The sequence below is a fragment of the Orbicella franksi genome, chromosome 6 (genome assembly GCF_964199315.1).
Source record: "Orbicella franksi chromosome 6, jaOrbFran1.1, whole genome shotgun sequence".
In the NCBI taxonomy this organism is placed as follows: Eukaryota; Metazoa; Cnidaria; class Anthozoa; order Scleractinia; family Merulinidae; genus Orbicella; species Orbicella franksi.
This window is the reverse complement of record NC_138150.1, coordinates 17,264,062-17,280,098: the sequence shown is the minus strand read 5'-3', so window position 1 is coordinate 17,280,098 and position 16,037 is coordinate 17,264,062. Positions and strand designations below refer to the sequence as shown.

Below are 16,037 nucleotides of genomic sequence, written 5' to 3'. Positions count from 1 at the left end.
AACTCAGGCTTTCGCGTTTATACCTGTCGGAGCTGTTGTAAGTAACACGATCAGTGTCCTGTAATTTTAACAACAGAAATTCACTCACGGAGGAACAGACACTGATATATATGTCGCAAATATAAACCTTTTTTGCGTGCCAAGCACCTCACTATGATGATGGCCGCGCCTTAGTCGCAAAATCTTACCGAGGCAATGACAAAACGCAAAACACAGTTCGTTATTACTTCATTTTTGCCCAAGTAGTCTTTTACAGGATCCTGGAACAAGTAAAATAACTTCGTAATTTTCACCGAGGAAAGGACGTACTTTGGTTCTCCTGTTATTAGCTTAACGGCTGTAGATTGCATTGACTTCCTGATGTTGTTGAGTTGACAGACGGGAGTAACTAGCTACCGAGAAGGTCCGCAAAAGTGAAGGGAGTTGAAATCCACTCAAAAATTAGCATGACCGGAAACGTCGCAAGCTGATTTCATATGAAGAAGGTATGACGGTGCAAAACAATCGTTCCTTTTTGATGAGATTTCAATGCACAAATATTTTAAAATGTTGTGAAGTTTATATGAAATAATTCATATATGAACTGCGGTTGTAGATGAAAGTGAAGGATGATCATCGCAGTAAATTTTCCAATTTAAGCAATTGGAGAGAAGAAGCCTGAAAAAATCAGGGCTTCAACGGGATTCGAACCCGTGACCTCCGTTGGTAGAGCATCGCACCGGTATCGCGGAGGTCACGGGTTCGAATCCCGTTGAAGCCCTGATTTTTTCAGGCTTCTTCTTTCCAGTTGCTTAAATTGGAAAATTTACTGCGATGATCATCCTTCACTTTTGTTTTAAAATGTATTTGTAAATAGGCTTCTCGTGGTAAGTGAGAGGGGTGGCGACTACAATCAGGCCTAGGGTGCCTAAGTGAAGGGCGGTCAAACGTGCAGTCCGCTCTTTGTGCAATGTGTGATGCGGAGTAGGACTGGCACGAGCGCTCCTTCCGCACTTTGGTGTGAATAATAGGGAGTTCAAGAAACCACAACGACGACGCCGAGGACAAGGTTGATTAAAAAATGACTATATTCTACCTACGAATCTCGCGATACTCTAAAGTCATTTACTTTGTTTATCACTGACAAAACCTTCACGAAACTGAATCTGGGACACAACGATAAACTTGAAATAAAATTTTAAAAAATTAACCGTTGTGGTTCACGTTCTCCAGACAACGCAGAATTCGGTCATTTCACGCCGCTGTTTTGCCGAGGACGGCAAAGAAATGTACCAAGAATTATAACGCACGTGCACAGCCATTGTTCTCCTAATTAAATCTTTTGTTTAACGTCGTTCCCGTTGCCGTTGTCGTCGTGGTTTTCTTAAACTCCGTAATCTCTTCTCGACGAACCGGAAATCGGGTTTTTGATTTTTTTTTTTTTTTTTTTTTTTTTTGTACTTGTGGCCCAAAACTGAACACGTTTATGCCGGTTGAAATTTTCGTCGTAAGCTACTCAAACTAGTAAAGTAACTATGCCAGCATTATTTTTCTAGGTTTTCGCAATCCGATCTGTTTTTCTGTGTTGAATTTTGGGTGGCTTCTGTTCACCTTCATCAGATCTAGAGCTTTATTCTTGGTCAGAAGAAATGCAAATTAGATTTATACGAGTACACTGTGCAAATAGCCTACTTGTACGCGTCAGATTTTCGGCCTTTCAAAAACTTCTGCAAACTCGCCAAACAAGCAGAAATAATAGAGAAACTATCGATAACAGATTTTGGTTAAGACTGAAGCATTATTCTGTCACGGATTACCTTACATGGGGTGAGAAACTCGCAAACTAACTCGATGCCCAAGTACAATATTTTCTTACATAAGCTTTATCTTCCTAGGTTTCTGTAATGCGATCTGTTTTTCTGTTCTGAATTTTCGGTGGCTTTTGTCCCCCTTCATCCGAGCTTTCAGTTCTTAAGTCAGAAGAAATGCAAATGAACTTTTCACCGATGTCACGCTTTTCTGATTTTTTTTTTTTTTTTTTTTTTCATTACAACTAAAAATAAGCCTTAACGCTCGATTTATCGTTCCGAATGTAACAAATATGCGAATTTTCAAAACAATCTGTTGGAAGCTCGTGAAAATATGAGATCCCAAAGTTGCAAATTCTTACAGAGAAATGTATGCCCGGGGGCAACGCTTGTCCCCGGCCTGACATACATTTCTTTGTGAAAACTGGTAATCTTGGGGTCCCACATTTTAAGGAGTTGCAACAGACTCTTATAAAACGTCGCATTTATATGGAATCTGGCATAATAAATTGATCTACTGAGGTAGTTTTTTGTCACAGCGTGACAACCTGAAAACCCTACCTTTTCTAGGAGCCCATGACCCTGTTCCCATGGTTTCTGCCATTTCCCATTAGCTCAGAACAAAAAAAAAACAAAATGCACCAAAAAAATTGCCGAGTTTCGTGGGATCTACCGTAGCTTAACTCCAGGGCCGGGTTGTTCAAATCCCGATTAAGGCGGGGGTACACATGAATTTAAGTCAAATTTTAGGAAGTTTAAAGAGGGGTTAAAAGGATAAAAAGGGGTTTGGAACACCACCAGACAGTTGATTGCCCCCAAAAGGGCATCCCGGGTTCGTGGGCAACTGTTTGGTGTACGTCTACCAATTTCTACCTTCAAATTCTAATTTTAAAACAACATCAAATCTTCAAAATTTTCTATTCCATAAATTTTACTAATCCTTTGAGAAAAACTATTTATTCCCAAATATACCCAAAAATCACCAAAAAATTTACAAAACAGCCCAAAACGTAGCTATGTGAAATGAGCAGAGAGATTTTTCACTGCTTGAAACGTGAACGAGATATTTGCATTCAAACCATAATACCCAGCAAAAATATGGCCTTCATATTAACCCCCGCCTTAAGGTCATTCCACTGAAATAGAACCTATACTGAGATTTCTGTGAAACTTTGCCTATTGATTGTTTATATTATAGGAACTTAAATTTTGAAATAAAAATGAGGGGTCCCCATGTTCGTTTAGGAGCAACATACCATACTCGTTTGCGAGAAAATTAATGACGATTTACCTCTATGGCGAGGTCCAGCTGTAAAGAAAAAGCCCCCATCTTTTAATGCGTGCGCGCTAATCACGCGTGAAATTATGCGCAGTAGGGATGCGCAATGCAATACTGGGAAATGACCTTAAGTGCCCATTAACCGATCTTTTCGAGCTGTTGCTAGGGAAAATTTATTCTCATATAACCTCATCATTTTTAGTTAGTTCAGAGTTATTTCATGTGTTTTAGCGTTTTCATGATGAGTAACACTAGTGATGACGTCATCAGGCCACGCCCATGGTCATGTGACTAATACAGAAAAAATGCAAAGGCTCCCCGGCAAATTACTTTATCGGAATTTTTTTCATTGATTTAATATTTTAATTTAAATCCTCATTACGCTATGCATCGATTTTGTTTCATTTCTACAAGGTCAGATTTTGAGAGCATTTCAAAATATTGAAAAATTCGTAATTTTCTGACAAAAGCATGATTTCGAAAAAGGAATGCATAGCTATGTTTCCAAAGTTGGCTTTAATCGAAATTCGTCAAACAACGCTCGATGTAATGAAAAACCGCGTTTACTTTAGCATTTAAAGAAACCGGAAGTGCGCCCGATATCTATTGGACGTTACCCTATCAGCGCGTGCGCAATTTACACTACCAGCGCACTTCGGTAGATCAAACAAAGCCACACGGTGTTAGTTTTTCCCTTTCTATTGCTCTTGTTTTTCTGTCTTTCTCTTAGTTTGTCTTTGCTTGTACTTTTTTTACTTTGCGTTTTGTGAAACACAAAGAAAAACATCTAAAATGTTAGCGAATTTGCAAGCTTTTGAGTTATTATTATTTTCCGCTCGCAGGCTGACGTAAGTAACCGGAAGTGAAATTTCACCTCCTTAGCAACGCACGCGAGCGCGCGCATGAATCGGTTAATGGGCCCTTAAACAACAGAGAATGAAACGAGATTACGAAAGTCAACGATCTTTATTCTATAATCTTGTATCTTCTTTAGAAATACTTAAGCTTTAGTTGTAGATCGTGATGAAAGATAAGGCCTTGTTTATGTAACTGTTTCTCAAGTATAATTGGACAGTCTCTTGTTGCAGTAGTCGGCGTACTAAACGTGGTACCTTTGTGCATAGAAGTATTTTTGTTCCGTGTGGATACTAAATTCGTCATGCCTGCCGTGCCAAACCTTTTCTAGCTCTTACAACTCGAGTTTTCAGGTCTCAGCGCTAATGATGGAAGTGACAAAGAGGTTTTCAGAGGGAAGCACAGAGTTAAATTGCTTTCGATAACTTGTTTCTAAGATTAATATTCCTCTTATCTCAGCTTTCGGTTTTGCATTTGTTGTAACTATAGTCACTATCACTTTCGTACAGAGTGGTTTTTAATAGGCCAATTTCGATATATCAAAATTCTAACTTGGCTACGAGGCATCGGGGAACAAAAAACGGAAATAAGTTATTCATCCCTCAACTTCAATGCCATTCCTTTATTTAATTCAATTCCCACAAGCCTCGGAGCCAATTTAGAATTTTGATATATCGAAAATGGCCTCAGATTGACCTCACGGCAGTTGGATATCCCAAAAGTGAAATTTCTTTCCTTTGAGAAATAAGTTCTTTTCTTATCCAAAAATTTCTTTTTGTTGTGAACACCATAATGGCCGACGTGAAAACGGTCCATTGTTTAATCGGGTTAATAGGTTATGCTCTTAGTTTCTTCTCATTCCAACTGAGGAGCGTGTAGCCTACAGATATGTAAAATTATTTCCTAGAAGTCATCAACATCATATATTTCAGACCAGCAGTCACCACAATTTGAATGATGTCACGCTGAAGGGAGCAACAGATTTGACGCTTTGCATGGTATAAGTCATACTCCCTCCATACTAGCAATTTTCAAATCGGCTTAGGAATGTTTCGCCAAGCTAGTACCCCTTTAGTTAACGATTTCGTTTCAAATTAAAAGGAGAAGATGATCGTAAATAAGCACAGGGATAAAACGCCTATACAAAATGATGCAGGGAATTATACTACCTGCCCGCTGCGTTAAACTGACTGATATCTTTCTTGTTTAATAAATGACTGAAAACCGTCTTGGACGAGAAACTCCAATCATGAAACGAATAACTTGTCTGATATACGGCCAAATATGGATTTAGTGAAGGACGAGAAACCGATCTTAAATTAATCAATCCATTCTCTTTTCCCGTCAGTAACAACAGGAAACTCCGACGGATGACTCGTCTTCGATGGAAAATCCGCTATGAATTCACACAGGCTAGAACTTGAAATACGACGAGTGTTTGTGAGAAAGAATGATGAAGTATTTATGTCAGTTAAGATGGAATTCAAAGTGAGACGAGATCCTGTCTTCTAAAAATTCGGTTAACGCACCTTGAATAAATCAATTGGATGGCTCCAGGAATTGCATCATTAATGGTTACATAATTTTGTGGAACAACTCACAAACCTTTTGGGAAAAACAAACTTCATTGAAGCATCTCTATTTTATTAAGTTTTTTACCTTTTGCAATGAGTTAAGTCCTGGAGAGGAACTCAACTGAAATATGCAGCAGCTTCCATGGTTAATTATGCACCTCTTACAAACTCCAAGTGTCGGTTCCCCCCCAGCGCATAGATGTTTTTTTTTTATCATTTCTCTCGGTAATATAAAGAATTTAACTTGAATTCATGTAACTTAAGTCCGTCCAAGTCATAAAATGTGGTCGAAGATCGCAGCACTCAGCTTTGAGTGCCTGTAGAGAGCTGAACAGACCAGATCGTCACACTACGTAAATATAAGTATAACAGATCCTCGACAATTTTCAATATTTACTCGTTCCGCAAGAACTAGCTTAGTATACAAAAGTACAGGAAGTCGGTGATTCTCTACAACTAAGGAACGATAATATTGGTCCATGCTTGACAAACACCTGCGTTAACTTATTCGCAACAATTTCAGAAACATTGTAACGCTTTTTAATAAGGGTCACATATAATCCAGTATGAATTGCGAGAGGTCTCTTACAACCCTACCCCGAGAGCTTGCTCGCAGGCTTCTCTGGTAACTCCACGCTGAAGGAGCCCCCAGCGGGTATTCCAATATTAACCTGGAGGGCAGATTTTGGATTACAAAAGACGTGTGAATACCAGGGACAATATTATTATATTGTGCACAAAAACCTTGAGTATCCTTTAGCACTTTTTTCACTAAAAATGACACGACATTTCTTTGGACTAGTTGTTCAGTTCACGGTCATATGCGCGTATTTTAGACACAGGCGAACCATTGTTTGACGTGTCTTTCATTAATTATGCCTTTTCTCTGCCTCGTTGTTCACTCTTATTAAAAGTGCTCGTTATACCCCGCGGTTGTAGATCGGCCCTGCCAAGCTGTAGAACAGCAGTAAGCTGCCTGTCCATTGCAAACTTCCCATCGCTATAGTTTGAAATATCTTGACTTTCTCAGAGCAAGTTACAATCGTGCACGACATGTATACTGCGGATAGTAGTGGTACTCCGCAACAGGACTTGTTCTTCTTGCACGCTGAATTGAAATATCCACAGAAACTCCCGGAGATAGTGAAATTTCTCGTCGGGCATAGCAGTTGCTATGGTCCTTGTATACAAGCCTAACTTACTAGAGCAGTATTCAACCTTTAATCACTAAGGCAATCAACGTTTGCCAGGAAAAAATGTCTTTGGACAGCCACTCATCTCAAAGCTCGATAGTTAGAAGCATCGCGTCATATATAAAAAGGATACAAGTGCTGTCTATTTTTGTATTAATGCATAGGTCTGTGTTGCTTCTGCAACATCGCCCAAGCGCTTTGAGGGTACTGTAGTTCAGTGTTCTCTCTAACGACTGTTTTACCTGCTGACACGATTTTAGAGCTGAATTTGCCTTCATTTTACAAGAACAAGTGATGGCAGCTCTGTGGTATTTCTTTATCAGAATTCTACAAGTTCTTGCACAACTGTGGCCACAGCACAGCAAGGCTTGGCTTATGGACGGCTTTGTTTGGATTCTACATCTCGCGATTGTCGGTGGTAGGTGCAAGCATAATGGACCTATTACTGTTGTGTTGAACTTATATTTATGTAAAAACACGGACGCCTTTTATTTCAGTCTTTACCCAACGCCGCTGCAACATATAAAATGAGGTGCCACACTCAACAGGAAATTAATAAACACGACTTGTTTGGCCATACATTCAGTGTAGAACTTTACCGATGCGCTTTATTTCAACCGAGTCGCTTTTCATCTATAAAGTTCTTTTTTTAGTTCAATACGTAATTGTTAATTCAATTATACATTCAAGGGCAAGTCACGAGTTACAATCTTGCCTTGCGCGATCAAGTCAGAGTTTAACGATTTTGAGAACCACCGACCGAAAGTTTAGTAGGGTCAGGAAATATATTACTGTAACATGTCTCAGTGTCTCAACTAACTTGATGGTTTAAAATAGCACCTCAATGGCAACGCGGAAGCGACAGAACTCAAGTTATCCTAACACGACTAATTCTACAGTGAAAATGCAGATTTATTAGCTTAAATAGTCGCCCTTATTGACCGTGTTGTGTTACAGTATTAAGATTTGGACGCAAAGCTCGTTAATGTATTGACTATCATCATCATCACCATCATGAGTTGAAGCAGTATGCGCAGATTTCTTCGCCTTGATTTCTTCACTTTACACTCTTCTATGGCTCACTGTAATTAACTATGCTGCAACGATAACGATTCTCACGATAATTTATTCCGAGACTGCATTGAAAATAACTGTAGCCTTTAACCTCCGTCTGATCTTAATGAAAGAAAGTGAAGTTTAAAAAAAGAATTTACTAGACAGTAATCAGGCGGTTTTTACCGGAAAGTGTCTCCTCAGTCTCTAAATCCTAAGCCGGTGTCGCGAAGTTTTTAGTGGTATTAAGTTAAGTAGGGATCAAACTGAAAACTAATCCTGGCAACATTTCTTCGTTGTCACAAAGACATCAGACACGTAATTTAATGTGGTTATAAATCCTAAGCTTTCAAAAAAGACTTAAGCTGGTGTTTATTTCGTCTCTATAATCCGTTCAACTCCACGTTTGTGATCTTCACAAGTGACCTTATGCATTTTAATGTTTTAGCTTCTTAGCAACACCTTAGCGGTACAGAGAATTTACAAAATGAAAACTCCTCTTCGTTTTCCATTTTAAAAACTTATCGTGGAGGAAGACACTTCATATGATATTTTGCACCGCATGTTTTGGGCATTGTTGGTGTATACAAAAAAAAAATCAAGGATTTTAGAATTTGCAAAAAAACTGTGCCCCATCGATGACAGGAAAACATTTCTGTGACACATTTGTCGAAGGAAAGTCCTCAGTAAAATTCTAACGTAGTCTGCCTCTGGGCAGGGAAGAACAAAATTTGTTTATTTATCATTTGTGCCTATCGACGTTCGTGCTCTGTTTTGTTCGCTGTGTCGAATATCTTTTCGCAGGAAGGTGGGAACGACGCGCTCGGTCAAATGGATCTTGCAACAGTATGGCGGTAGGGCGGCAGCAACAAAATTACGATCCGTATTGTCATTCAGTTGTTCTTTAATAGGAGAGCATTCTTAGTAACGAGGACAAACCTTTTGTGTATTACCTGTAGCTCGTCTACGTTGCTAGAAAAGCACAAAACTTAATGCACAAGTATCGCTATATGGAAGGTCACCAAAAGATCAGTAAAGGGGTTGCGAGACGTTGTTGCATGGGTCGGAAAGCCGAGAGGAATTGTGTCTTTGTGCGTCATGCTAAATTCAACTACAACCCGGGTTTGGTGTTATTAGGACGAATGATGGCCATAAGGGTGAATTCTTTTTAGTTTCTCAGCGTGCCGTACAATAACTGTAGCGAATCCCTTGCGTGTTTTTTCTCGCCACATCCTGGTGGTTCTGCCTGGTACCTGCTGTGGTCGCGCCGTATTATTGTGTTTTTAAAACCAATTTGAGTTTTATCTTTATCTGATCAGTCTCATGATTATTCCTTCTTCGTAAGTAACGTTCATTTAGGCGAGCTCAGTAAATGGATTAAACATTGAAAGAACGCTTTCCTTCCATGCGAGTAAGGGTGATAGGCATTGTGTTAGCTAGAACAGAAAGAGATGGTCAAGAATACTGAAATTTTGATCGCTTTCGCTCGAAAGTTCGCAATTTGCCAGTCGTGATGTTTCTCACCGATTTTACCACGAAGGATTAACAAAACACTCATTGATCGTAATATTTGCTTCAGATTAAAACTCTTTATTGTAAATTAATGATATCGTGCTTCGGGTATTGTCAGTGAACTGTTGTCGTTGAGATAAATGTAAAATAAATGTTCCTAAATTTTATACTATTGTAACAAGCGTGGAACAACTTTTTAGCTGAATGGCCTTGGAGTGAAGGCTTTCACTTGCAATTCTGCGCTATTTTCTATTGCGTAGGTTCTTTAAGTTCTAGTAATAGTATAATTTATCAAGGTCGTACTTGATTTTAATCGCTTTCCTTACTGGAGTCATTTCCCTGTTTTATCAGTAAAGCCACAGAGTTGACTTGAAGTTATTTTAATTCCTTACTGTCTTACCTCTTACATTAAAACACAAAAGAATAGTCAAAACGGGTTATAAAATCACCCGCATCATCTATCTACGATTCGCGCATTTTCTTGTTGTAAGCCTCAGCGCCCACGAAAAGCCTAACACGTCAAAATGAAGATTCTTCCCCGATCGGTTTTCTCTTTACCTAGGCAACTATACCGCCGAGAATACTGATTAACTTTCAAATATTCGCCTTTTATACAAAAGAGCCGTAAGGGTTCTCCCTGTATACCGTGAAATGAAATTGGTCCGCTATTGTCCTAGCAATGGGAGGCCTTATTACTTCTTGTTTCCCTCGTCGCTGGAGGTTTATTGACGAAACGAGAGTTTAGTGCGTGGAACATGTTGGGGTCGTGTGCTTATTTTCATTAGCTCACTCTGAAAGCGCGTTGGAAGGACAATGATAACAATCCGGCTTTTTCCCGATTATTTTAGAGGGCAATTCTAGCCTGGTGGTGTCGTTAATATGTTCAGATAATGGGAAACCGGTTAAAGACTTTTCCCACCATGTGTCTCCAACGCTCAAATTGTATTATAGCACTCTTAATTTTCACAAGCAAAACGATTAATCATTACAATGTGTATAGACGAACCTTGCAAGAAAAGACCTTCTTTTACTACAAACATCAATGGCCAATACTTTTGTGGGATATTCAGTGACCACCCACAGCTAAGCTAGTATCACTTCCAATTACCCACACTGCCCAGTGGCATCTAAGAAACAGAATAAAAAAATGTAGGCTTATGAAGCAATACAATGGCAACTTGGCTAAACAAAAATGGCTAAATTCTGAAAAGGTCCATTGTTAAGGTAAGGCGGTTTACATGACAAAAGCGAACGTTTTATTTGCTTTGTTCTGTGTGCTCCACTGAACGATAGCTAGTATGACGAGCCAAAGGACGTGAGAAAAACTCCTCAGAGAGTGCTAATTATTTCGCACTCCCTTGAGCATGGCTCCACAGCATAAGCCATTTCAAAGCCAAGAAAATATTCCTTAAAAATAATTCTTCTGGATAAGAGAGTGGGCAGTGATAACGCCACAAAGTAAGGTGCTCACACCTGGAGTGAGCAGAAGTTCATATTGCAAGAACCCAATACTTACAGCAAACGAACAATTAATTCAATGAATTCGGCTCTCAAGTTTTCAAACCGCGTTTAACTCTGTGGGAGTCAAGAAAAGTTTCCTTTTTCTGCGTTGATTTAAAATCACGCTTTCCTCTAATAATTGTTTCGTTGCATGCTCATTTTAGTTCTCGTTGGAATCGGAATATGTGATGAGTCTTTTATTTCTTTTAGTGTAGTTGTTATCACCTAACCAGCTCTGCTTTTATGCGGTCAAGAATAGAAATTCAATTAGCCTTGTTAAGAAGTTGATCAGTATCCATTTCATTTGCAATTTTCTCTGGTGTGAATATGCGTTTGCGGGTCGTATTCATCTTCGAGCCAAATTGTCGCGAGAGAGAAAATTTATAACTTCGTCACATATATTTTTGTTAAATTAAAACGTTTCATACAAGGGTTGTTTTCGTTTTCATAGTATCATTTTTTTTCTTATTTTAATTCAAGCTGGGCATAGAAGGCCTTTAGAATTTATCATTTAATGTTGCGAAAGTAAACAAGGAAAGGAAAATGCGATGTGTTAAAGTTTAAGTGTCTTTTCAATCCTTTAAATCGCACATTCACTCTTCACGTTTTCGTGATGTTGGATATAAAATAGACGCTATTTAATCAGTCTTAAAAGAAAAAGACAGCTGAAACGTAGAAATATCGAAGCTTTGGAGTTAGTGGTAAAATAATAAATTATGTGATGGCGAGAAGACATTGACGACAATGATTTAAATTTAAATTTTTCCTTTAACACCCACACACAATTCCCGCTTATTTACCATGCGGTTGCTGTAACAACACCTCAACTTTCTTTGCAAGAATTTCTCTGAATGTTTCATGAATGATGAATAAACTTGTCGATGGAAAACATCGGTGGTTTGTTTTTCTACGGAACCTTAAGTTTACGTTGCAACGATTAAGGAAAAAAGGAAACACTGATTTATTTCGTGTAAAATCATTTTTGTCAAGTCAGCGAGAAGGACAAGGAATCATTTTGAACGTCATTTAAAAAAACTGGAATGATTTGTACTCAACTCCGAAATTGCAATTTACATTTAAATTCACAGATCAATCTCTAGTCACTTCGACTGCCTCCGTATTTTCTAACATTGTTTACCGGCCTTTCAATGCTGACTTTTCCCGAGTTTGATGCGCGCTAAAAGTTGCCAATAATTTTCAGATCGATTAGCGTTTTAATTTAAAACTCATTAAGTAATACAAGGTCGCGTTCAGCAATAGAATGCTTAATGAATTTTCGACTAAAGTCGTCTCGCTAAGTCAAAACCTAATAAATCCTATCTCCGCCCTGGATTATAAGTTATTTTTTGTTCGATCCCCTTTCACGACTTGTCGAAGAGGAGACGCTTTTTGTCTAAATCATTTCCTTTGTAAAAAGTAGTAAGTCACGTTTAAAACACCTGGAACTTAAATGAAACGATTTTATCTTCAGTATTCTATCAGCACATTTTTTTTTTCTTGCGCACATAAAACCTTGCTTCGCACAACGAAGGAGAGATTCGCACCGACGAGAAGATCAGTCTTTTTAGTGTATTGTATTTGTTCTCAATCATAATTCAGTTCAGAGTAACAAAAGCTTTCATTTGGATTCACAAAGGCGGAGGCTAAAAAAGGAGAATTAACGCAAACAAGCTATTTTAGAGTCATTGGGCACAGACCGCAACCCTCTGGTCTTTCAGCGGACTCAGAATTTCACAAATTCAAACGATCAGCGATAATATCTGGGCATTGAAATGTCCACGTTGAGCAGAGAAATTATGATGATTCAAATTTGTCTCACGAGAAAATGGTGATTTTTGTAAGCGAATACAAAAAAGATGATTTTATAACTCGCCTATTGGGGTGACTTAGGAAATAAACACATGCGTTCACAAAGGCTCGAACAAAAGCAGTTCAATTTACTTTTTAACCAAACAAAAACTGCGGTAGGATACATTCTTACTCTTGCACTTCTTCCTCGGTTACGGGTCGCATCAGTCATGTCTACGTGAAAACTGAAGGAAAGTGTCATAGCTCGCTAAAGCACAGACTCGTCCTGTATATACAATTGTGGGCATTGCACAGTAACTGACACTGTGAAGGACTGTTGCCCCGAATGCTAATATAATATGATATTTGTGTACCGACATATTTGTTGTATGTTGTGCTATTTGCCGCAGATCGAATAAAAACAAGGAAAGGGATATTTCAAATGGTAAAATGCTCAATCAAGAAGAAAAATTGAAAGGGTCGAAGCTATCTTCTGAGGTCATTCTTTTGTAACATGACTGAATAGGACCTGACTAAGTTGCTCACTTCTGGATCCCTCTAGTTGCTTTTTAATTATCGAATCCACAGGCCATAGTTACAAACACCGCCTTAAAAGTCCGCACCATGTTGTAACAGGCAGGTCAATTTCTAGCTGAGGATTTCCTTAGCAGTCCAATATATTTTTTTTGTCGTTTTCTTTAAATAACCAGATAGATCGTTTATTTCAGCTGTTCTCGTTGTACTAGCTTGATACGTGAACTTTTAACCTCGCGTTTTCCCCTTTTTTTAGGTAGACATTAATCAAGAGTGTGTAAACAATATGAATGGAGCTAAAAAAAACTTCAGCTATTAACATGACAATGAAAGAGATATTGCTGCGAAGGTGACGCAATTTCATAGAAGGAAAGGAACCAATTGGCGGTGACAATGCGTAGAGTGAACGCATATGTAATGAGTGCACCTGCAGAACAATTGATATCTTGCTTTAATTTACAAACGTCTAACAAACCGATACAGCGTCAGTAAATAGTGCCTCCAAACAGCATAAATAGCGTGTGACTTCTGCAGCACGGACTTAAATCTTATTGGGCACATTGTCGTAGACTAGAGTTCAGAGGACGCCTCTTTCAAATTTCTCTGGACATCTTTTACACCTATTTGCCTCCCACTCGGACCTTTCTTTAAAGTTCCTCGACATTTTCGTTCATTTTTAGACTGATAGATGGGAATGGCTGGTAAAACGAAGCTAAATGAGCAACACCTGGTTAACTTATCCAGTGATGCTCGTGCCGTCGTCCGGAAGGAAGATCAAGTCACAGCTGGAAGTTCTCTTCTAAATTTTATGAACTTGGCCTCTGGAAATGTAAAAACTGCCTTGGAAAAGCCAGCCAATTTCAAAAGGAACATTAATCACCGAAGATATCTACAAAAACAGCTGAGGAACTATTCCAAGCGGAAGAACGACATAATCCCCAAGAAACCAAAAGACGTTCTTAAACATAAAGCTCACACCTCAGCCGGTGACAAACACGGCATGTCGAGGAATTCCTCAAAACAAGAAGGGAGTTCCAAAAGATCTGAACGGACTGCAGAAGCTGTCAACTTTGAGAAACCTTCGCTGCGGGAAAGAAACCTCCCCCCGTCATTCTGGCAAGAGCCGGTGATTCAAGACGGCACGGAGACCTACATGTACTCGTTGTATCCGTTGCACGCCAGGACCGGGGAATCGGAAGACCCTTACAACCCCGCTTTCGAAACTTTCTTCGAAGGATGGAACGAATGTGTGACACGAGAAATTCCCGCCGAAGAACTGTCGCAAAGTGGATCTGTACCCTCTGTTTCATCGGAAGAAGCCATTTGCGACGATTTCCTGACAGGGGAAGAACTTACGCGAAGTATTGACATTAAAGATCTGTATGTGCCTGAACTTTATATCACGGACAGAAGCCCTCACGAGCCATCTCAGGGCGAAAGCCTTTATCTGGCGCCCATTTCGCCCACACAGTATGTACTAACTCCTACATCCTGCGCGGATCAAGCTTACTTCAATTTTTCTTTTGATCACGACGCATCAGGTTTACCGCCTTTTGCCATGGCTTTTCTAAGCCCGGGCTCCTTAACACCCTATTAGTTTTATACTCGTGTTCACTATTACTACTTAAGCTACTAAAGACAAGTTCTATAAAGGAAATAAGACCAGTTTAGTTCACCCTAGACAAAGACGAGAGCGATGTTGTGAAGCTGTAAAGATTTTTTAAATTCATCATGCAGCTTCCCTTTGAATTTTGCTCTGTAAAAGGTGATTACTAGAAGGAAAGGTATTAGTTCAAACCCAATAACTGTGCCTTAGAACGCAGAATTGAACAATTTTTAAGAGACTTGCACAAAAGTGACATTTGAATGAGAATTGAAATTAGCTGAGTTGAAAAGCCGGGGAAAATATGCTGTATGGAAATTAATGTCATCCACGTACACTCTGTGTTATAAAATTTCAGAGCAACAATAAATGACTCTGTAAAAACACTAACGCTTCTAAAAGGGTGAGTTTTATGTCTTGCTATATGCATATCATACTCTCTAGGTATTCTAGACGATGAAAATTTGATGAAACCAAGTTAGAATTTTTTTATTCTTGCTTTTTAAGTCAAAATAATGGCTGAGTTTACATATTATCTGAATAATCAAATGGCAACAGCCAGTTGAGCGATTTTCCATGGTCATTTTGGGTTCGTTTAGTTGATATCGATAAAGTTCCTGTTAATCTTAAACAGTAAGAGTGCGTCTATACCATTTACTACCGTCTATCTCTCAGTCTCCTTACCCAATTCGGCGACTTCGCTAAAAAATGATTGTTAAGCTCGGCTATTTTTGGAACAATATCGTAGGAAGTATGAGGAAATTCAAATTAGGAAAAATGATAATGTTTCTTGTTTCAACGGAAAGAAAATGGGCGATGTTTTTCCTTCCTGTGCTGTGAGAACTGTCAGGGCATTCGGGCTGAACTGAAACCTCACGGCATAGCTCATTATACAGGTGTTTAATTGTTCTCAACTCCTCCCAGTACGTAAGAAGGCCACATTTTGAGTCATGATAAAAATATCTTAGTTTTGTTTTCTTCTGGACTAAATAAACGTAGTTGCCTTGAAGTCGAAGGTGCGAGCTATAATTGACAGTACGTTTTCTTTGGCATACAGAAGTTGGTGGACTGTTTTATACATTTCGTCCAATTATTGCTCCACTGTGTGCACTATGCAAAGCTAAAAGGGGCCTTATAATGTCCATCCCACGCATTAAGACTTAATTCGTCATTGGAAAAATCTTTCAAACAGTGTGCCTGTTTTCTAATGGAAAGGTTTTGTTTCGTCAATATTGAGGGATTACCGTTTGCAGCCCACTCTTGTTCATCCTCGCCGGTAATTTGTTTATGATCACGGAACGTCTTCCGCTATACATTAGTGCAACAGGAAAATTTAAACATGTCATAGGTTTTATTGTG

At 39.0% G+C, this 16,037-nt stretch overlaps 1 protein-coding gene across 1 annotated transcript; it reads left to right on the top strand.

The window, feature by feature from the left end:
- The first annotated feature begins 3,066 nt into the window (after positions 1-3,066).
- On the top strand, positions 3,067-14,672 carry LOC145490763 (uncharacterized). The gene is made up of 2 exons (XM_081469861.1): positions 3,067-7,106; positions 13,756-14,672. Exon 2 carries the CDS (start codon positions 13,764-13,766, stop codon positions 14,670-14,672), a length of 909 nt encoding a protein of 302 aa, XP_081325987.1. The 5' UTR covers positions 3,067-7,106; positions 13,756-13,763.
- The last annotated feature ends 1,365 nt before the right edge of the window (positions 14,673-16,037 follow it).

What these genes read in the sequence shown, in the direction of transcription:
- LOC145490763 (XM_081469861.1), top strand. Translation starts at nt 13,764, where the DNA reads ATGGGAATGGCTGGTAAAACGAAGCTAAATGAGCAACACCTGGTTAAC.